At 38.8% G+C, this 22,073-nt stretch overlaps 1 protein-coding gene across 1 annotated transcript in view; it reads left to right on the top strand.

Moving 5' to 3' along the window:
• The window catches only part of ZYG11B (zyg-11 family member B, cell cycle regulator), an 80,390-nt gene that overhangs the window by 12,554 nt on the left and 45,763 nt on the right, over positions 1 to 22,073 (top strand). Inside the window, exons 2-3 of the mRNA XM_030870157.2 lie at positions 11,357 to 11,522; positions 17,336 to 18,090. Of these exons, the coding sequence (XP_030726017.1) occupies positions 11,357 to 11,522; positions 17,336 to 18,090 (921 nt within the window). The remainder of the gene's footprint in view (positions 1 to 11,356; positions 11,523 to 17,335; positions 18,091 to 22,073) is intronic.

Here is a 22,073-nt window from a genome sequence, read left to right as displayed (position 1 = left end):
CTTGACATGGTCTCTGGATGGGAAAATTCTCTCTTGAGAATTTACAATCATGAACCTTCTGCCCTGTGTGTCTGAAACTTGAATTTATATAACTTGTGCAAGATCATGACTATTAAGTGAGATGGGAACATTTACTGAGTTATTACTCTGTTAGGCATTGTGCTGGGGGCTTTAAACACATCTTTGCCCTTCATCCTGACAGTAGCATCATGAGATAAGGACTAATATTATCCCCATTCTACAAAGGACAGGACTGAGGATCAGAAGAGCTAGGTTATTTGCAGTATAACAGCACTGAATTCAAATCTTGGTCCAGTATTCTTGCTGCTAAGCACAATGCCTCTGGAAGCGTTCACGTCATTTTTGTGCCTCAGCTTCCTTAACTGTAAAATGAAATTTGTAATATATTGCTTTTTACTTCCTTTTGCTTCATAAAGTTCCTTTTTTACTTCATAAAGTTATCAAATGAAATAAAGGATGTGAATTTGCTTTATTCACTGTAAGCTACTGTTACTGGCATCATCTGTAAAGTGTATTTTTCCTTTTAATTAAGCAAAAGAGAGACCTTATTATTCATCAATTTTGAAGTCCACAAGGTCTGTCTTGAGAAATTAAGGCAATCTTAACATTTTTTTTTTTTTTTTTGTGGTACGCGGGCCTTCCACCGCTGCGGCCTCTCCCGTTGCGGAGCACAGGCTCCGGATGCGCAGGCCCAGCGGCCACAGCTCACGGGCCCAGCCACCCCGCGGCATGTGGGATCCTCCCGGACCAGGGCACGAACCCGCGTCCCCTGCATCGGCAGGCGGACTCCCAACCACCGCACCACCAGGGAAGCCCCAAATCTTAATACTTTTTGTGTCAGATATTTCCTGAAGTAGTTTAATGAGGAGAAATAAAATGAATTTTTAGATAAGTTACCATCTAGTAACTTACTAATTCATTCAACTATTAATTTATTGGATGCATTTTTGAGGACTTTAGTTCCCAAATATAAAAGATGCCTGATCTATTTCATTTTTTATCATACCAGCAACAGTGGAAGCCCCAGTCTCCTCCAACAGTAGACTACAATTGCAATATGTAGTCAATTCTCAGTGTCCCCCACCTCCCCACTTGCTAGAAATAAGTAGCCTACTGCTTAGAATGCTGAAATGCTTCTTTGTCATGATCCTGGCAATATAGTCACAGAATGAAGCTTTTAAATATATAAAACAAAGCAACCAGCAAATTATATAACTAAGTCACAGGGAAGTGACTGAGTATGTCTCTAGCTGAGTATTGCATAGATGACTAAATACTTCAAGGAAGGAGAGTATAAGAAAGAAAATTTTAAATTTAGGAAGATTAAAAGAAAGCCATGAGAAGAAGGTTAGGAAGAGCTAATGAGTATCAATGTGTGATTCCTCAGAGACTGCTTATGAAGAAGTCTGTCTGATACTTGGAAGTGTTGCAAAGCTCCTACCAAATATGTACCATACAAACGTAGCTTGTTGGAATTCCAGTAATTTCTTGGAAGAGAGCTTTGTAATCAGTGCCTCAGCAATGTTGTCTTGAGTTGATAGTAGTTTTTTTTATTGTTACTAGTTTTTTTTTTTTGCGGTACGCAGACCTCTCACTGCTGTGGCCTCTCCCGTTGCGGAGCACAGGCTCCGGACGTGCAGGCTCAGCGGCCATGGCTCACGGGCCCAGCCGCTCCGCGGCACGTGGGATCCTCCCGGACTGGGGCACGAACCCGCGTCCCCTGCATCAGCAGGCGGACTCTCAACCACTGCGCCACCAGGGAAGCCCTGTTACTAGTTTTGTACCTTAATTGTGAATTATCATTGATTTAACTTTATTATTAATCTAGTGTGTGGTGATATAAATTTGAATTAATAGAACTTTTGACATAAAAATTTCCAAATTTAGACTGACAATGTATTGTTATTCAAATAGGAAACATCCATTTTATTTTTTATTTTATTTATTTATTTATTTATTTTTGCGGTACGCGGGCCTTTCACTGCTGTGACCTCTCCTGCTGCGGAGCACAGGCCCCGGACGCGCAGGCTCAGCGGCCGTGGCTCATGGGCCCAGACGCCCCGCGGCACGCGGGATCCTCCCAGACCGGGGCACGAACCTGCGCCCCCTGCATCCGCAGGCGGACTCTCAACCACTGCGCCACCAGGGAAGTCCGGAAACATCCATTTTATTGTTAAAGCAGATGTCTATAAAAGTCCCTTGTAGTGATACTTCTTTGTTAATATGGTTCTCCACTGGAACTTGGGAACCAAGAGGGATGGGTAGGCTGTGAGGTTTTTTGCCCCACTTAAGTGGGCCATAGACAAAAAGCATTTGAAAACTACTAACTTTCCTTGAATTCATAGTCTTGAGGGGGAGACTGCCATCTAAACAAATAAGTTATACAGTGGCTGATTGTAATAGAACTATATACAAAATGTAGTGTGATTAAATCTGTGTTTTGGGATATGAGGGACAACTTCATGGAGGAGTGGACATATATACTGGCTCTTGTAGTGTGAGTAGGAATTTGATAGATGGACAGGTAGGGAAGGGCACTCTAAGGAGAGGGGACAGCATATATAAAGAAGGGGAGGCATAACTACCACTGGTAACATTCCTTCTCTGAACCTCAGCTTCCTCAACAAAAATAATCTCTTTTCTCCTTACTTCATAGAGTCATAATGATTGTTTTGAAAAGGCTTTGTAAATTGAAGTGCTAGACAGATGTTTAATGATGAAGGTTCTCATTATTACTTTCTTTTTTTCTTTTCTTCAACATTTGAAAGTCTTCTCTGTCTCTCCTAGGTGGTGTCATTTCAAGACCTCTCCTAACCTCCTTTCAGCTTAGTTCTTTTCTTCAATGTTCTTTGTTTTTTTCTTTTGTTTTGTTTTGTTGTTCCTTCAAGGTTCTGCTTTGTGACATCTAAAGACAGGAGCAGAAGAGCAGATATTTGTGTATATACCTAGCTTTAATAGCAGGAGAAATTCTTTAATTGCTTATGTATAACTATTTAAGCTGTGATCCACGTAGTTTAGAGCAGTGTCATAATCCATGGAATGTAATCCTGCAGCCAAAAGTCATTTTGTAGTAACTCAAAGTCTTTATTTGTGGATTTTTGAACATTGTAAAATAGAATAGAATTCACAGATGTGCTTCTTAAAATTCCCTTTTTATTTCCTATCTACTTCCCTTTATACATCATAGCTGGTCCCTTGCCTTTCCCCTGAAAACCCTGCCAAGACTCCTTTTCCAACCCAGTCCACCATTATTAGATGGTGAAACCTCTGGAGAATGTAAGACTGGGAAAGGGTATAGGAGCAGTGGTAAGAAGTTACATTATGGCCAATTTAGGAAGAATAAAAGTGTGTGTATATAAATACACAAGCACATGTTTTCGTTCAAAATTAAGATAGTTTTATTGAGTCTAATAAAAAATGTCTATTTTTACTAGTTGAATACATATATTATTGAAAAGTATGGCTATCATTGATTCAGTTGACACTGATTTTTGGTTATCTTGTAATATTTGAAAAGCAGAAACATGAATATAGCTTTATTTACATTTCCACAAATTTTTACTTTTGTCTTTTTTCATTTTTAATAATCTATTAATTTTGAAAACTATATGAAACATTTAGGTAAGCCATGGAACATAGTAAACAAATATCTAAAGACCAGCATCGAACTTAAGAAATAGAAGATAACCACTGCCATTTTTTCCCTTGTGTGCCCCATTCTTCTATGCCACTTCCACCCACCCCCAAGGTATCCAAGGTATTCACTGTCTGTTTTTTTTGGGGGGGGTGGGGCCTTGCCAAACCTACGCCCCCTGCATTGGAAGCTCAGACTCTTTAACTACTGGACTGCCAGGGAAGTCCTGTCAACCATCCTTTTTTATTTTAAATCTTTCCCTTGCGCTTTTCTATAGATTTATCATAACATATTGTTTAGTTTAGAGGTAGCTTTATAATCTTCTGAAATAACTTTTCAGGCAATATCATTTCCTATGCCTGTATAGATGTTTAAGTGAAATCCTGCTGCACGTACAGTTTTTATTTTGCTTAGACTAACTTTATTCTTAGCATTTTACTGTCTTTAAAAGTTATTCAGAAACATACATATTGCTATGTAATTATCTATAGAGTTGATAATACCATAATTTGCTTGCCATTTCCCCCCTGTTTTAGACATTTCTATATGTGGGTTTATTTTAGGGGGGTCAGAAAAACTGATTAATCCCTTTGTGTAAATACCTTTGTTAATATCTCTGATTATTTCCCTTTGCTTGTTTTTTTGGGTTTTTTTGGGTAAATTCTTAGATGAAGTACTAGATCCAGAGACTGGGTGTTTTTTGTTTTTTGTTTTTTTTTTGTGGTACACGTGCCTCTCACTGTTGTGGCCTCTCCTGTTGCAGAGCACAGGCTCCGGACGCGCAGGCTCAGCAGCCATGGCTCACAGGCCCAGCCGCTCCGCAGCATGTGGGATCTTCCCAGACCGGGGCACAAACCCGTGTCCCCTGCATCGGCAGGCGACTCTCAACCACTGCGCCACCAGGGAAGCCCAGAGACTGGGTGTTTTTAAGATTGTAATTAAGTCTTTTCTATCAAGAAAAATTGTGCCAATTTATACTTTGACCAGCATCATTTGAGAGGACTAATCTGGGTACACTTGATTTGAATGATTCACAATGTCAGGATTATATCCTGTTCTAGAAAACACTGTGTTAACCAAAAAAATTAAATAAAGGGCTGTGGTGTTCTTTCAGGCTGGTGGTGATTTTGCTGTTTCCCATAGGATATTTTTTCAGCCATTGTTCAGGGACCATGTCATTCTGCCTGCTGTTACATGTGATAGTTAATTACAGGGCTTAGTTATCGCTTCTGATCACTTCCCCTGAGAATTTATCTATTCTTATGACTCCACTGTCACCAGTAGGGGATGATATTTTAATCTGTATGTTCAGCTGAATTCTCTCACAGAAGCATTATTAGTTCCTTTTCTGTACTTGCCTAAGCAGACAGACTCTCCACAGTCTTAACAAATTCCCCTGAAGAAATAATTCCTTGTCTTGTCTTCTTATCAGTCTTGTCAGTGACCTCATCGGAGTATTAATTACTATTTCATTTTTTATTTTCTAACTTTTTATTTTGACAATTTCAGACTTATAAAAAGTTGCAAAACTAACACGAAGAATTCTCATGTAGACATTCACCCAAATTCCCCAAATGTTAGCATTTTATCCTGTGTGATTAACTGTGCTCTTTAGACACACACACACACATATTTACTCCTGGTTAACTACTACTTTAAATCATGGAGTTTTTTTTTTTTAAATCTCGACTTCTCCTTCCTCTAGCCTTTTCCCTCCTTCATCTGAGCGGCCTATATGGGATAGGAGAAAGGACATGGTATTTGTAATTAAATACTTTGGTTCAAGGCCCAATTCTGCCACATTTTTAACTAGATGAACTTGGGTACACTGTTCTTTCTGATCTCCAGTATCCTCATATACAAAATGGTGTCTATTATACCAGCTCCACAGAACTGTTGTGAGGGCTAAATGAGCTAATGTATGTCAAAAGTATGCTGTATGAATGCTGGTCAGTCCTTCAGAGAATACTCGTGTATCTAGTACAGTGCCGGGCATTGTGCTAAGTACTGGGGATTCAGAAAAAATCAGCATCTATTTCCTATTCGGTCACTTACTGTATTTTGTCAATTCTTCCTTCGAATTATTTTTCACTTCTGATTTTTTTTCCATTTTCTTTGCTTCTATCCTAATCTATAGCATTATCACCTCATGTGTGAGTCACTGCAACAACCAACAGGTCTCCAAGTTGTTTTTTGGCATTTATGTCAGTGACAAACTAATAATTGTCCTGAGGTATGGTACAGTATAGTGGAAAAGATATGGACTTCATAATCAGTAGACCTAGGTTTGCATCTTTGCCCCACTTCTTACAAATACTGTAACTCTGGGCAAGTATCTTTACCACTATTCTAATTTGAACTCATTCTTTTTTTCTTTTAACAGGTAACTATCAGGGAGTGTTTTGGCTGCTAAGGATATACAGGAAGGGTTAATATGTTCCTTGAACTTGAACAGCATCATGGTCTAGTGGGGGAGACAGATACAGTCATAAGTAACTATGGTGTAACATAGAATTATAAAAGAAAACTAGCTTTGGAGTCAGGTATAGAGGGCAGCCTATGTAGTGGTAAAAGCACAGACTTAACTCTAGAATCAGATTGCCTGGGGTCTAATCCTGGCTCTGGCACTTATTAGCTGTATCATCTTGGGCAAATTAATAAACCCCTTAAAGCCTCAGTGTCTTCATCTTCATAAAATGGGGATACTGATAGAACTTACAGAATTTTAATGAGAAGTAAATGAAATTATATATGTAATGTACTTAGCAGTTTATTGCATATAGCACATAGCCTATGTTAACAAATAATGAGCCCAATAATTATGATTATGATATTATTATAGTATAGTGGCTTAAGAGCTTAAAAATATAAGCTTTGGCCTCATTTTTGAGTTGGAGTTCGAGTTTATCAACATGCTAGCCATGTGTATATGGGGAAGATATTTAACCTAAACCTCAGTTTCCTCATTAAAATGCATATTGTAATGGTGCTTGATTCATAGAATCTAGAAATTGAAAGAGCTCATGTATCTAAAGAGCTCTGACCCAGGACCTGAGACATAGTGTTTCATGAATGATAACTCTTGTAATTTTTATTCTTGCTCTGCCATCTGCTGGCTCTGTTATCTTTCATAGTAAATTAATCTTTCTGAGCCTTAGTTTACCTACTTTGTTCAAAACAACGTTGTCTGGGAGATTGCAAGTGTATATAAAGTTGCTGGATTGGTGCCTGGTACCACACAGCTGTCATTCAGTACATAATAGCTAATAGTTAATGGTGCAGATTAATTACCCAGGTGCTGAGGGTCAAATTAATTCTGCCCTGGAAATTAGGAAAGATAGTCACAGAACTGAATGTTGAAGGATGTGTGAGATTTTGCCACATAGAAGGACTAATCTAAAAAAAGGTTCAGAGGTGTGAAAGTGCCTGTTAAAGTGGTTAGGAAGTGATGGTAAATAGTAGGTTTCTTTAGGGAATACTCAGTTTAGTATATCTAGTAGGTAGCATGTTTGGAGGGAGAAGGAAAAAGTGGAAAATGCGGCTAGAAAGGAAGGTTGGAGCCAGTTAGTAAAACATTTCGAATACCTTACTAAATTGTTTACACTTTATTCTTTAGGTCTCTGTTTTTCCAACTTCTAACAGCAGAGGGAACTAAATTTGCTGTGGGATAGAAAAGGGAATTACTTGAAACCAGTGTTAAGAACAGGAATTTCTTGGTAATCTTGTGTTTTATCTTAAAATTCATATAGTGTTTGCCTTTTACATAATATATTTGTTTCAGTACAAAAATATTTTAAGTTATTTACTGGTTGCATAACTTGATTACCTCTCCCCCAACCTCCCATACTCTCATCCCCTCAAATAAGCTTTGAGTGTGTTTGCTATTCTGAAATGTGCCAAGTTAATACTGTAGCTTTAGTCCCCTGGCACACTTCTGCTAGGAACCCCTTGAATGTGTTCCCAGCATGAGAACTGTGCTTATAGATGATATGGAGCCTTTGAAATTTTTTTTAGGAGAGTGATAGGATAAAAGCAATGCAGTGAAGAGCTGGGTTGGTCCAGATTGAGTAGAAGCCATTTCAATTAATTAGAAAGAACTTTCCTGTTTGTTCTTCCTAGAAATTGTTTAGTCTTTGAACTGTGTGGATCTCCTTATGATCCAAATGAAATCAGACTTGACCTTCTCTCCCTTCTGCTTTTTTTAGTAGGAACTTTGTTTTTACTTTGCCTAGGGTATGCCTAATTGGTGAAGGGAAAAATCTTTCTGAGCAGGAATTTCCAAGAGATGAATTGTTTAGACATGGAATTCCAGCTTCTGCTTTGTCCTTTCTTTGTTAGTCCTCCTGTACTGCTGCTGTGTGTTTAAAAATAAGGGGAATTCCCTGGCTGTCCAGTGGTTAGGACTCGGCACTCACTGCCATGGCCTGGGTTCAATCCCTAGTTAGGGAACTAAGATCCTGCAAGCTGCAGCACGGCTTCTTCTTCTACTACTACTACTACTACTACTACTACTAAAATAGGAAATACTGATCTATCAGTACTTCTATGTTAGCTTAAAGTACTGGAATTTGGAGAGTCACAGATGGCCGTATGGTTTTTGGAGTAGATCTCAGATAATCTGAGTACAGTTCTAGTCCTGCCCTGGCTTGATATATAACGTCTCTGTTTTCTTCTTTAAATGGAGATGATTATCCTTGTTCACATCACAGACCTTCGAGTATCAGGTGAGATAACATATTTAGAATTTGTATATAAAGTTGAAAAGGTAGTATATTATGGTGGATAAGGGCATAAGCTCTTGGAGCTACATTTCCTGGGTTTGAATCCTGCCTCTGACCCCTACAAGCTCTGTGTTTCCAGACGCACTGCCATTATTCTAAGTTCTTTGGTTCCTGTTTTATCTCATTGAATCCTCACAGCAACTTTATGAAGTAGGTATTATTATTATCTACATTATAAGATGAGAAAACTTAGGAGCAGAAAGGATAGGTAACTTGTGTAATGTCACACAGTTAGTAAATGAAAAGTTGGGATTTGCACTGTAGCTCCAAAGCCCAGGTGGATTAACTGTTAGGCACATGTACTTCCCAAAAGAAGAGCAGCTGACTAGAAAAGTCTTATGCTTACTAATCGGAATTAACATAGAGATGACGGGAAGTTTTCTTTGAAAAGGAAAAATTTGTGGGGTCTAAAAACCTGTTTTTGTTTGTGGACATATTTTATCAATTGGAAAAAAATTTTTTAGAATGATTAATTAAATATTATAAATGTCCATATGTTACTACCTGGGTTTGTTCTGTTAAAATGACTTCTAAAAATCATGTACTCAGAAGGTTCAGATGTCTCCCCTCTGATAGTTACCCAACTTTCATTTATTTTCTCTTTTGTAAAATAAATAGATCATTTTGAAACTTACCAACGGAGGTCAAAGGGCATCTTGTTTCATCTGGGTGATGAATTTTAGACATTTAGAAAGATGGTACAATGAAGAGTAGAAAAAGCAGAAAGAATTCATACTTACAACACAGGAAATAAGAGAGAATAGGCAAAGTTCTGTGATGCAGAAGTTGAATTTGAAGAATTACTTACTCTGAACTTTTTCTTATTTGTCCTAGCTACACGTAGCTGCAGAGGATACAGAGATATATAGTCTTTGTTACAAGTGGTCCTGTGCCCAGGTAAAAATAAAAGGTTTTATTAACATGGAAGAAAAGAAGAACAAGTTTTAGGGTTGGCAGCTCACAGTCTCTGCTTCATTGGGCCAACCATTTAACTTTTGTGAAGTCTGTTTCCTCATCTTAAAAAATAATGTCTTTGTTGTCCATCTTACTCAGTTATTACAATATCAAATGTGTCAATGTGAAAGCGCTTTGTAAACTGTAAAGTATGTAACCATTTTAATAAGTTGAAAAATTATTTATTTATTTATTTATTGGCTGCATTGGGCCTTCGTTGCTACACGTGAGCTTTCTCTAGTTGTGGCGAGCGGGGGCCGCTCTTCCTTGCGGTGTGCAGGCTTCTCACTGCAGTGGCTTCTCTTGTTGCGGAACATAGGCTCTAGGCGTGCGGGCTTCAGTAATTGTGGCACATGGGCTCAGTAGTCGTGGCACGCAAGCTCTAGAGCGCAGGCTCAGTAGTTGTGGCTTGCGGGCTTAGTTGCTCTGCAGAATGTGGGATCTCCCCGGGCTAGGGATCGAGCCCGTGTCCCCTGCATTTGCAGGTGGATTCTTAACCACTGTGCCACCAGAGAAGTCGCAATGCTATTTTAAATGGAATTGTTGCCTTAATTCCATTTTCGTATTTTTAATTGTAAGTGAATAGAAATATAGGTATTTTTATATATTGATCTTATATCCTATAACCATGATGAACTTGTTTTTGGTTTTTCTTTTTTAGATCTGATAGTTTTTTTGGTGTGAATTCCTTAGGATTTTCTTTTGCAAAATTATGTTACCTGCAAATAGAGACAGTTTTACTTTTCCTCTCCAATCTGTATGCTTTTTATTTCTTTTTATCTTTTTCTTTCTTTTTGGTTTTCTTTTTTTTTTGCCTAATTCTAGGACCTTCAGTACAATGTTGAATTTGACGTGGTGAGACCAGATATCTTTGTCTTATTCCTGATTTTAGGGGGAAAGTATTCAGACTTTCAACATTAAGTATGATACTAATTGGGTTTTTCATGGATGACCTTTATCAGGTTGAGGAAGTTCTATAAACTATGTAATTTTTAAAACTTACCTTTTAAAAAATTATTTATTTATTTATTTATTCAGTTGCTCCAGGTCTTAGTTTACACTTTGTCACTTACTGTGTGTAGAATACTGAGAAAGATGTTAGTTTTCTGAGCCAGTTTTCCGTTGTTCAAAAATGAAGATAATCCTTCACTGCTTTGTAAAGTAGGGGTGAGGAATAAATGAAATAATGGATAATTCATGTTAAACACTCAGCAGAGTCATATAGAAAGCACCTAATGGATGGTAGCTACTGTAATTATATTTTAGTTATATTATTGTTGTTGGGGACACTTAGAGTGTTTATTTCTGTAATTAAAACCCTTATACTTAACCTTTGTGCTTATTTGATTAGTTCTTTATTCCTCAGGTTGGAATAACTGGGTTAACCTTTTTCTTTTTTGAGGATAACACCTATAGCACATTCTTTTACCCAAATAAACTGATCATATTTGAACTATTAGGTTGGGATAGGAATTTTGTGGGAGATTAACTTGGAAAGTAAATTGGGGCTAGATTTTGGAAGGACTCGGGCATCGTCTTTCTAACAATCTAAGAATTTTGTCTTTTGTCTCCAGCTCCATGAAGTCCATTGACATTTTGAGCAGTAGAGGGTAATTTAGGGCTGGTAAGTTAGGAAGATTAATCTGCTGTGCCTCTGAGGTCTTCCCTGACCATCCCTGACTGATTAGGGTACTCTGCTATGTGCTTATGTGACTACCCAATATATCCTCTATATTTAGTATTTAATAGACTTTATGTAAATATTTGTTTAAATGTTTCTCTTTTCCTGCTTCTTGAGAACATGGACCACATGTTGTATTCCCACTGTCTAACACGGTATCTAGCACAAGGTAGACATTTGAATAAAAGTACTTGTTGAACAAGGAAATGAATATTTTGTTCTCCACTTTTCTGGAAACTAACTTGTTGGCTTTTGTTTTCCCTTTGTTTCTTCCTGGGCTCCAAGGAGGAGGCATCTCCTTATTCCTTACTTGATATCTGCTTGAATTTCCTGACTACTCACCTTGAGAAGTTCTGCTCAGCAAGGCAAGATGGAACACTGTGTCTGCAGGAACCTGGAGTATTCCCACAGGAGGTGGCTGATCGGCTGCTTCAGACCATGGCTTTTCATGGTAAGAAATGAAATAAATAGAGGAAACAAAAATTATGTGCTGTTAATTGGCATTGAATTTTGAAGTGCTACTGTGGCCATTTAATGATTTTCGTAGAAATAACAGAAAACCCTAATTCTAGGAAAAGGAATTCATTTATTTTTGCCAATCCTGCCACTTACTTTATAATTTGTGATAAGCATTTTTATTTTCTAATGTGGCAAATCATTTTTTTGTTTGTTTCTTCTATATTGTTTTGTTTTGAGGAGCCATTCTCAAGGCAAAAATAACTTCTCTTCCAAAATAGCAGTTTAGAAGTCTGCTGATCTAAAACACCTTACATTACCATTTGGCAGCAGGAAAATCAATAAATACTACTATGGAAAAACTAGTTTCTGCTTTTGACCTTTGAAATGGGAAATCATAGCTAATTTATTACTTCTGTTTTTAAGAACAAATTCTGAAAATAAATTATGAAAGATTTATCTGTGAAATTCTGGTTATGTATATTGATAATTTTTGTTACCTCTATATAAGTTTTAAGTTGAAAGAGATATAATGCCTTTATATATTTAGGGTGTATGAACTCTTACAAGTAAGAAACACAATTTTCCCACAACTATAAAATAGAATGAAAATGTGGCAGTAACGATAATTATCATTTATTGATTGCCTCTTGCATGTAATAATGTCAAGCGTTTTATATGCTTTTCTTGAATTTGACTTTTCTCAAAAACCTGTAACATAGCTATTTTTATCCAATTTATATACAGATAAGGAAACTGAGGTTCAGAGATGTAACTTGTTAAGAGTCACAGTGTTAATAACTGTCGTGGTTCAAATGCAGATCTGTTTGATTCTAAATCTATGCTATTTTCACTGCCACACAACCTTCCTATACCTACATTAGAGGTATTCCTGCTCCTAGATGCCTGATGATGGTATACACTTTTGTTGTGACTTTAAATATGTAGATACACACAGACACATACACATCTATTGAGTTGGCCAAAACATCTTACAGAAAACCCGAACAAACTTTGTGGACAATCCGATAACATAAATATATTTATAAATATTATATTTTATTAAATATTAAATATAAATATATAAATTTATTATGTATACTTAAAGTCGCAGCAAAAGTGTATACCATTATCTGGCATATAGAGAGAGAGAGAGAGGGAGGGAGGGAGGGAGAGAGAGAGAGAGAGGGAGGGAGGGAGGGAGAGGGAGAGAGAGGGAGAGAGGGAGAGAGGGAGAGAGGGAGGGAGGGAGAGGGAGAGAGAGAAGGAGGAGAGCGAACACAAATGCAGATAATGCATTCCAAGGAAAGGTGGGAGAAATAAGGCTGTAATTGAGGTATTTTGGAATAATTTAGGGAAGAAGAAGATACCTACATTCCTTGGTTTTCACTAAGCTGCTCAAGTCTGTAGTGTCTTTGAATTCTTCCAACCTGCCAAAGGAACTAGGGTAAATTTCAGTAGATATTATCCATGTTAAAGTTAGAGGTCCCTGGGCTTCCCTGGTGGCACAGTGGTTGAGAGTCCGCCTGCTGATGCAGGGGACACGGGTTCGTGCCCCAGTCTGGGAGGATCCCACATGCCGCAGAGCGGCTCGGCCAGTGAGCCATGGCCGCTGAGCCTGTGCGTCCGGAGCCTGTGCTCCGCAACGGGAGAGGCCACAACAGTGAGAGGCCCGCGTACTGCAAAAAAAAAAAAAAAAGTTAAAGGTCCCCTACAAAGCTGCACAACAATTTAAGAGATCATGCCAGTGCTAACATTTCTTTCTGGTCTCAATTGAATGATTACACTTACCAAGCTCAATTTAAATATTTATATATATAACTGGTCTTGTCAATCAAAAGAATAAATGTTAACTGAAGTTTTAACTTTGCCAGATTCCTTTTGAAATATGACTACTATTGGTTAATAATAGCAGCTAACATTTATTGAATGCCTATTATATACCAGGGACTGTGGCAAATGCTTTATATGGATAAAATAATGAAAGTAGTTTTTAAGTAAATGTAACTAAATAATTGTCCTCCAGAGTAATGTCTTGGGGAGGCTATATGCTTGATCAAAATGTGTTTTCTACCTCTGTTTTTCAAACTGCCTTCAGATGAGGAAAGTGAGAGTCAGAGAAACAATGTGCTGTCCCCATTTGTGTTTCCCCAGTGTGATTACCTGCCTTTTTCACCAAAAAGTGTTCTGAATTATTTAATCTCTTTGTAAAAATCATATCCACCTTCAGTCAGGAGTGGATACTGCTAATATGCAAAAGAACAAATTCTTGTCACAGTTTTAAAAAGTTGTTTGGTAAATGTTTGTGTGTTTGAAAATTTTCATAATAAAATGGGAAAAAAGTTGTTCTGTGAATTTTTTTTTTCTTTTTTGCTGTGCCATGCGGCTTGTGGGTTCCTAGTTTCCTGACCAGGGATCAAACCCAGGCCCCTGGCAGTGAGAGCGTGGAGTCCTAACCACTGGACCAACAGGGAATTCCCTATGAATGCTTTTAAAATTGATAATATATTTTTTCTAATAGCATAATGATTTAAAAAAATAATTTATTTACATTAAAAAATTTTACTTATTTACCTGACTTAAAGGATTAATGATATTGGTGGCAATCCTTATTAAAATAAGACTATTACTAAAGAGTTTTACTTATTTGGTTCTGTGATTCTCTTGTCATAATCTTTGCTCATTGTGTCTGTTGTCTCAAAGCTAAAAATCTTCCAGGAAATGTGTGGATAAAAGCTAGGAATCAGAATAAGAATTTTACCACCTAATGATAATGCTATTTAGCTATTATGAATATAATATCTAACTATTAGCTATTATGAATATAATATCTATTAGCTATTGTGAATATAATATCTAATATGATGAATATTATAATGCTGTAATCATCCATGTACAGGTCTTATTTGGACATAAGTTTTAATTTCTTTGGGATAAATACCCAGGAGTGCTACTGTTGGGTTCCATGGTAGTTGCATGTTTAGGTTTTAAAAAACTGCCAAACTGTTTCCAAAGTGGCTTCGCCATTTTACACTCGTAACTATATAAGACTGACCCAGTTTCTCTGCATTTTGCCAGCATTTGGTGTTATTACTATTTTTTATTTCAGTCATTTTGATAGGTATGTAGCCATTATTTCTTCAAATACTTTTTCAACCCTACCCTGTTTCTCCTCTGGGACAAATAGCTCTGTTCCATTTTTTTTTTTTTTTTAGTCTATTTTTATTTCTTGTTCTTTAGGTTTGGGTAATTTCTATTTTTTTATCTTTTAGTTCACTGATTCTTTCTTCTGTTCCTTCTGTTCTGTTGTTTAGCCCAGCCATTACTGTATTTTTCAATTCTAAAATTTTCCTTTGTTTATTTTATTTATTTATTTTTGGCTGCATTGGGTCTTCATTGCTGCACGTGGGCTTTCTCTAGTTGTGGTAAGTGGGGGCTACTCCTAGTTTTGGTGCGTGGACTTCTCATTACAGTGGCTTCTCTTTGTTGCAGAGCATGGGCTCTGGGCGCGCAGGCTTCAGTAGTTGTGGCATGCGGGCTCAGTAGTTGCGGCTCATGGGGTCTAGAGTGCAGGCTCAGTAGTTGTGGCGCATGGGCTTAGTTGCTCTGCTGCACGAGGGATCTTCCCAGACCAGGGCTCAAACCCGTGTCCCCTGCATTGACACGCGGATTCTTAACCACTGCACCACCAGGGAAGCCCTCCCTTTGGTTCTTCTTTATATCTTCTATTTCTTTTTTGAGGCTTTTTGTTTTCCATTTGTTTCAAGCATGTTTCAAGCACACTTTAGGTTTTTTATGATGGCTCCTTTAAAATCTTCATAAAATAATTGTAACATTTCTGTTATTTCAGTGTTGACATCTATAGATTGTCTTTTTTCAGTTTGAGATCGTACTGGTCCTTTGTATGATGAGTGAATTTTTATTGAAATCTGGACATTTTGGAGACTACTGTTTTGGAGACTACATGACACTACTGTTTTAGTCTGTGTTTCTGACACCACTTTAGCAGTGGAAGGTGGAGGCACTGCCTTGTTATCGCCAGATTGGGATAATATTCTGGTTCCCCACTTGACTTCTGTTGACACCCAAGACTTGGGGCTCCTCATTATTGCTGTGTAGGGGATTGGCGTTCTGTTTCCCCACTAGGTCTCTACTGATACTGCCCTAGCTGACGGAGGTATGAGTACCTCATTTCTCTTCTTCAGTTGGCCTCCACTGACAGCATGTTGGGGTGAGGTGACCTCATTACTTACTGTTGGGCAGTGATGAAGTCTCGACTCTCTACTAGGCTTCCTTTGACACCACTCCAGCACTGAGGGGGAGGAGCACCTCATTACTGCCAGATGGACGTGAAAGTCCTGGCTCCCTACTCAGCCTTCTGTAACACCTCCCTGTGGGGAGACTGGGGCAACTAGTTACAGCAAGGTTGAAAGTCTAGGTTCCCCTCTTGGCATTTGCTGGTGTGGATGAGGGTGTGGCCACAGTTTTTTCTTTGGTGTTTGACTGAAGTAAAGTAGTTACTGTCTAAAAGTTGCCTGCCTTGCTAGGCTGCCCCATTCCTGATACTTTGGCTAGAGTGAGCAGATTTTGGGGGGGAGCTACTTTTGTGTGTGCTTGTTGGTATTTACCAATTGTCCACTTCTTTGACTTTAAGCCTGGGATGTATGGTGCAAGGAAAAAACCCAGTATCCAACGTATTGTTCTTCGTGTTCCAAGACCCCTAGCTGGTCTGGTTTCTTCTCTTCACCTTTCAGAGTGATCTAGCCTCATTTCTTTTCTCTTCCCACTTCCATACTTAAATTTCCAGAAACGTACCATGTTCTCACTCATATCTAGGTTTTCCCCTATATTCTTTTTCCTCTCTTTACCAGGGAGACACCTTATAGCTCTAGCTGTTTCTTATGTTCAAGCAGTGTAGAACTACTTGTTGTTTTCTAACTGTGTGCTGGGCTTTCACATCTCTAAGGCTGTTTTTTTTTCCATTTTTTAAATTGAGATATAATTGACACGTAACATTGTATTAGTTTCATGTGTACAGCATAATGATTTGCCATAGGTATTCTAAGGCTTTGCTGATGCTGTTTATTCTTCATTTAATTCCCCTCACCTTCTTTCTCTATCTTTGAACTTTTCCTTCATCTTTGAAGGACTTTCTCAAAGATCACCTTTTCCATGAAGTCTTTTTCAGATCTCCAGGCATCATGGATTATTTCCTTTTCTTTGCTTTCATGATACTGTGTACTTGGCTCTGGTATACCATTGGCTAGATCTAGGCACATAGCCCCATCTAAGTCCAAGGGTAGGTTGGGAAACGTAGTTGTCCGTGTGTCCAGGAAGGGGAGGAGAACCAAATGTTAATAAAATCAATAGTGTCTACCACAGTCCTGATTCTGCCATGTGCTATTTCTGTGCTCTTGGAAGGCCACTTTTTTTTTTTTTGCGGTACGCGGGCCTCTCACTGTTATGGCCTCTCCCGTTGCGGAGCACAGGCTCCGGACGTGCAGGCTCAGCGGTCATGGCTCACGGGCCCAGCCGCTCTGCGGCATGTGGGATCTTCCCAGAACAGGGCACGAACCCATGTCCCCTGCATCGGCAGGCAGACTCTCAACCACTGTGCCACCAGGGAAGCCTGGAAGGCCACTTCTTTGAACCCCAGTTTACTCATCTATAAATTGTAGATAATCATATTCTTACCTCACTGAATTGTTACGTCAATTAAATGAAGTATTGTTACATGGGAGTGCTTTGGAAATTTTAGCTATCCTTTAACCGTTTTTTGAAGTTAAAGTGTTGCTTGTTTTTTCCTAGGTCTCCTGAATGATGCAACTGTAGGTATTTTTAGGGGCAACCAGATGCGCTTAAAACGAGCTTGCATTCGCAAAGCCAAGATCTCTGCCGTTGCGTTCCGGAAAGCCTTCTGCCACCACAAGTTAGTGGAACTTGATGCCACAGGTGTGAATGCTGATATCACAATTACAGACATTATCAGTGGGCTTGGCAGTAACAAATGGATCCAGCAAAATCTCCAGTGCCTAGTGCTGAATTCATTAACTCTCTCACTCGAAGATCCTTATGAACGGTGCTTTAGCCGGCTTTCTGGCCTTCGAGCATTAAGCATCACCAATGTTCTCTTTTATAATGAAGACCTGGCTGAAGTTGCCTCATTGCCAAGATTAGAGAGCCTGGATATTTCTAACACCTCGATCACAGACATCACGGCTCTGCTGGCCTGCAAAGACCGACTCAAGTCTCTAACCATGCATCACTTGAAATGTTTAAAAATGACAACTACCCAGATACTGGATGTTGTTCGGGAACTAAGACATCTGAATCATCTTGATATTTCAGATGATAAACAGTTTACATCAGACATAGCTCTTCGATTACTAGAACAAAAGGACATCCTGCCCAACCTCGTCTCCCTGGATGTCTCTGGGAGGAAGCATGTGACAGATAAAGCTGTCGAAGCCTTTATACAACAACGGCCCAGCATGCAGTTTGTAGGTTTGCTGGCCACTGACGCTGGCTACTCTGAATTCCTCACAGGCGAAGGACATTTGAAGGTTAGACTTTAAAAATATATTCCTTTGTCTGGCTGACCAATGTTTTAGTTGCATAAGACTCCATTAAGGTGAATGTCTAATAACACATGGAACATGTTCATGAAACAGGACATTATATAGTGGAAAGGGCTTGCTTTAGAGTTAGAGTCCTAATTAAAATCCCACCTTACTTGCTTCACAACCCAGAGCAAGCTATGCTGTAACTTTTTTGAATTTACATTTATTTATAAAATAGATACGATTCGTACCTTGCAAAATTCTTCTGAAGATTAATAATTATATATGTAAAGTGGAAGTCATTATAGTAGGCCCTGGATAAATGATAGTTCACATGATGATAATGTTTAGATATTTTGAACCACTTAAACATACCATTTCTAAAGGATCACTTCAAAGAAACTAGGGATGCTCCTTGTTGAATTGAGTATCTGATGGAAGAGCAAGTTCTCCAAGGAGATGTCTATTGTAGAAATGGTAAAATTTTGCTTTTCTTAAGGTTTCTCATGCCTAATTGTTTAAATTCCGTTTAGGAAATATCTGTTGGACTTGATACAGGTTGGGATTCAAAGATGAAAAAGATATAGGATTTGCCTCCAAAGAGCCTGATAGTAGTAGTGATGTTATAACTATAATGCCAAGGATCAGTGAAGTTGCTGTAAGAAAGTAGGAGAAATTTTTTCTAGCTGGAGAATTTTAGACTTGATAGAAGATGGTATCTGAATCAGACTTTGAAGGATAGAATTATAACAAGTTAAGGAAAACTAATATTCTTCTAACATACATTGTATCCTATATGTGCTTTATATTGTATATGCTAATATCTATAGATAGGTATTAACTCTATTTTATAGGTGAGAATCAGAGTCATAAAATTACATGATTTACTTTTTTTTTTTTTTTTTTTTGCGGTACGCGGGCCTCTCACTGTTGTGGCCTCTCCCGTTGCGGGGCACAGACTCCGGACGCGCAGACTCAGCAGCCATGGCTTATGAACCTAGCTGCTCCACGGCATGTGGGATCTTCCCGGACTGGGGCATGAACCCGTGTCCCCTGCATAGGCAGGCGGACTCTCAACCACTGCACCAGCAGGGAAGCCCATGATTTACTATTAGTTAGAACCAATATTTGGATCTACATCTGTCTAATTCCAGAGCCCCATTTTTCTTCCCCTACTTCCTATACCGCTTAAGCAGAAGTATCATTTGATCCTACCGGGGGCAGAGTCAGGGATGGCCTAGAAATGAATACTGTGAGCAAAATGACAAGGTATCTTTTTTGAGCATTATTTTATTTATTTTTTATAGAAGTATAGTTGATTTACAATGTTGTATTAGTTTCTTGTATACAGCAAAGTAATTCTTTTACATATTCTTTTCCATTATGGTTTATTACAGGATATTGAATATAGTTCCCTGGGTTATATAATAGGACCTTCTTGTTTATCTATTTTATATATAGTAGTTTGTATCTGCTAATCCCAAACTCTTAATTTATCCCTCCCTCTTTTCCCTTTGAAAACCATAAATTTGTTTTCTATGTCTGTGAGTCTGTTTCTGTTTCACACATAAGTTCATTTTTCTCATATTTTTTAAAAATAAATTTATTTTATTTTTTGGCTGCGTTGGGTCTTCATTGCTGTGCGCAGGCTTTCTCTAGTTGCAGCGAGCAAGGGTTACTCTTCATTGCTGTGCACGGGCTTCTCATTGCAGTGGCTTCTCTTGTTGCGGAGTATGGGCTCTAGGCACGCGGACTTAAGTAGTTGTGGCACGTGGGCTCAGTAGTTGTGGCTCGCAGGCTCTAGAGTGCAGGGTTAGTAGTTATGGTGCACGGGCTTAGTTGCTCTGCAGCATGTGGGATCTTCCTGGACCAGGGCTCAAACCAGTGTCCCCTGCATTGGCAGGCAGATTCTTAACCACTGCACCACCACGGAAGCCCCTGTCTCATATTTTAGATTCCACCTATAAGTGATATATGGTATTTGCCTTTGTCTGTCTGACTTACCTCACTTAGTATAATAATCTCTAGGTCCATCCATGTTGCTGCAAATGGCAATATTTCTTTCCTTTTTATGGCTGAGTAGTATTCCATTGTGTATATATACCACATCTTCTTAATCTGTTCTTCCGTTGATGGACATTTAGATTGCTTCCATATCTTGGCTATTGTAAAATAGTGCTGCTGTGAGCATTGTGGTGCATGTATCTTTTCGAATTATAGTTTTCTCCAGTTATATGCCCAGGAGTGGGATTGCTGGATCATATGGTAACAGTATTTTTAGTATTTTAAGGAACCTCCATACTGTTTTCCATAGTGACTGCACCAATTTACATTCCTACCAACAGTGTAGGAGGGTTCCTTTTTTTTGTGTAACCATTATTGATTTCAAAAAAGGAGAAGGAAAGTTTAGTTATAAACATTTTAAAACATTTCAGTTCTTAGATTATTTGTAAATGTAGACTTTAAAAAATAGAATGTAAGAAATTATTTTGAGTCACTCTTTTTTATTCATTCAATAAATATTTTGTTAAGTGCATACTCTGTACTGTGCTGGACATGGGGATTTGATGGTGAGGCGAAACAGGCATGCTCTTGCCCTCATGGAGCTTGTAATTTAGTGAGGGAGTCAAACAATGAAGTTTCATATGTCATGGGTATATGCTTTAAATATATATATATTTATATTTCATATACATATTTTTTTTGTATTTTATTTATTTATTCATTTATTTATTTATTGGCTGCATTGGGTCTTCGTTGCTGCGCGCAGGCTTTCTCTAGTTGTGGTGAGTGGGGGCTACTGTTCGTTGCAGTGCGCGGGCTTCTCATTGCGGTGGCTTCTGTTGTTGCGGAGCACGGGCTCTAGGCACGTGGGCTTCAGTAGTTGTGGCTTGTGGGCTCTAGAGTGCAGGCTCAGTAGTTGTGGCACGTAGGCTTAGTTGCTCCGCAGCATGTGGGATCTTCCCGGACTAGGGCTCGAACCCGTGTGCCCTGCATTGGCAGGCAGATTCTTAACCACTGAGCCACCAGGGAAGTCCTCATATACATATATTAACATATAATATGCATACATACATATGCTTTAAACTGCATAGTGCTAAGAATCTAGAAGATATACAATGCTACTTTTGAGAATGTTTAACAGAGAGACTCGACTTAGTTTAAGGCTTCTCTGAGGACTTGATGAATGAGTGAAGATCTTATGGATGAGTAGCTTGGTAGAGGAAATTCCAGGCAGCGAGAATGATATATGTAAAAGATGTGTGGTAGGAAGGAGCATGGTATATCCAAGGAACTGCAAGAAGGCCACTGTGGCTAGAGTTCCAGAGTAAGAAGTTGAAGTTGCAGAGCGATAAAGTGAGGCTGGAGAAGTAGGTGCCAGGGCCAGATTTCGCAAGGTCACATAAGCCAGGTGCAGGGCAGCAAGAAGTTTGAGGAACTTACATACAACTTGTTATGGAACAAGATAGATTTCTAGCACAGGGCTTGTTGGTAAAGGAAATATAAACATGTAAATTACTATTTTAGTGTTACTTAACTCCCTAAGAAGTGGGTCAGACAGTAAAGAACTGTAAAAAATCAAAGGGAAAGAATTCTTATCTCTGTGTACTGGGAGTTTCGGAAGGATTTCCCAGAAGAGGTGAGCTTGACCTGTGTCCTCAAGGATGAAAGGAATGTGTCCCTAGTACACTGCACAAAATAATCTTCTCAAGGCAAAGATCCTCTAATAGTTGTGATTCCTGAGCAGTACAATTTTTGCTGATTGTTCTTACCACCAACAGACCCTAGAGTGAATTAGCCTAAGTTTTTTTTTTTTGCAGTACGCGGGCCTCTCACTGTTGTGGCCTCTCCCGTTATGGAGCACAGGCTCCGGACACGCAGGCTCAGCGACCATGACTCACGGGCCTAGCCGCTTCGTGGCATGTGGATCCTCCGGGACCGGGGCACGAACCCGCGTCCCTTGCATCGGCAGGTGGACTCTCAAC

Source organism: Globicephala melas, chromosome 1, assembly GCF_963455315.2.
Source record: "Globicephala melas chromosome 1, mGloMel1.2, whole genome shotgun sequence".
In the NCBI taxonomy this organism is placed as follows: Eukaryota; Metazoa; Chordata; class Mammalia; order Artiodactyla; family Delphinidae; genus Globicephala; species Globicephala melas.
This window is presented reverse-complemented; position numbering and strand designations above follow the sequence as displayed.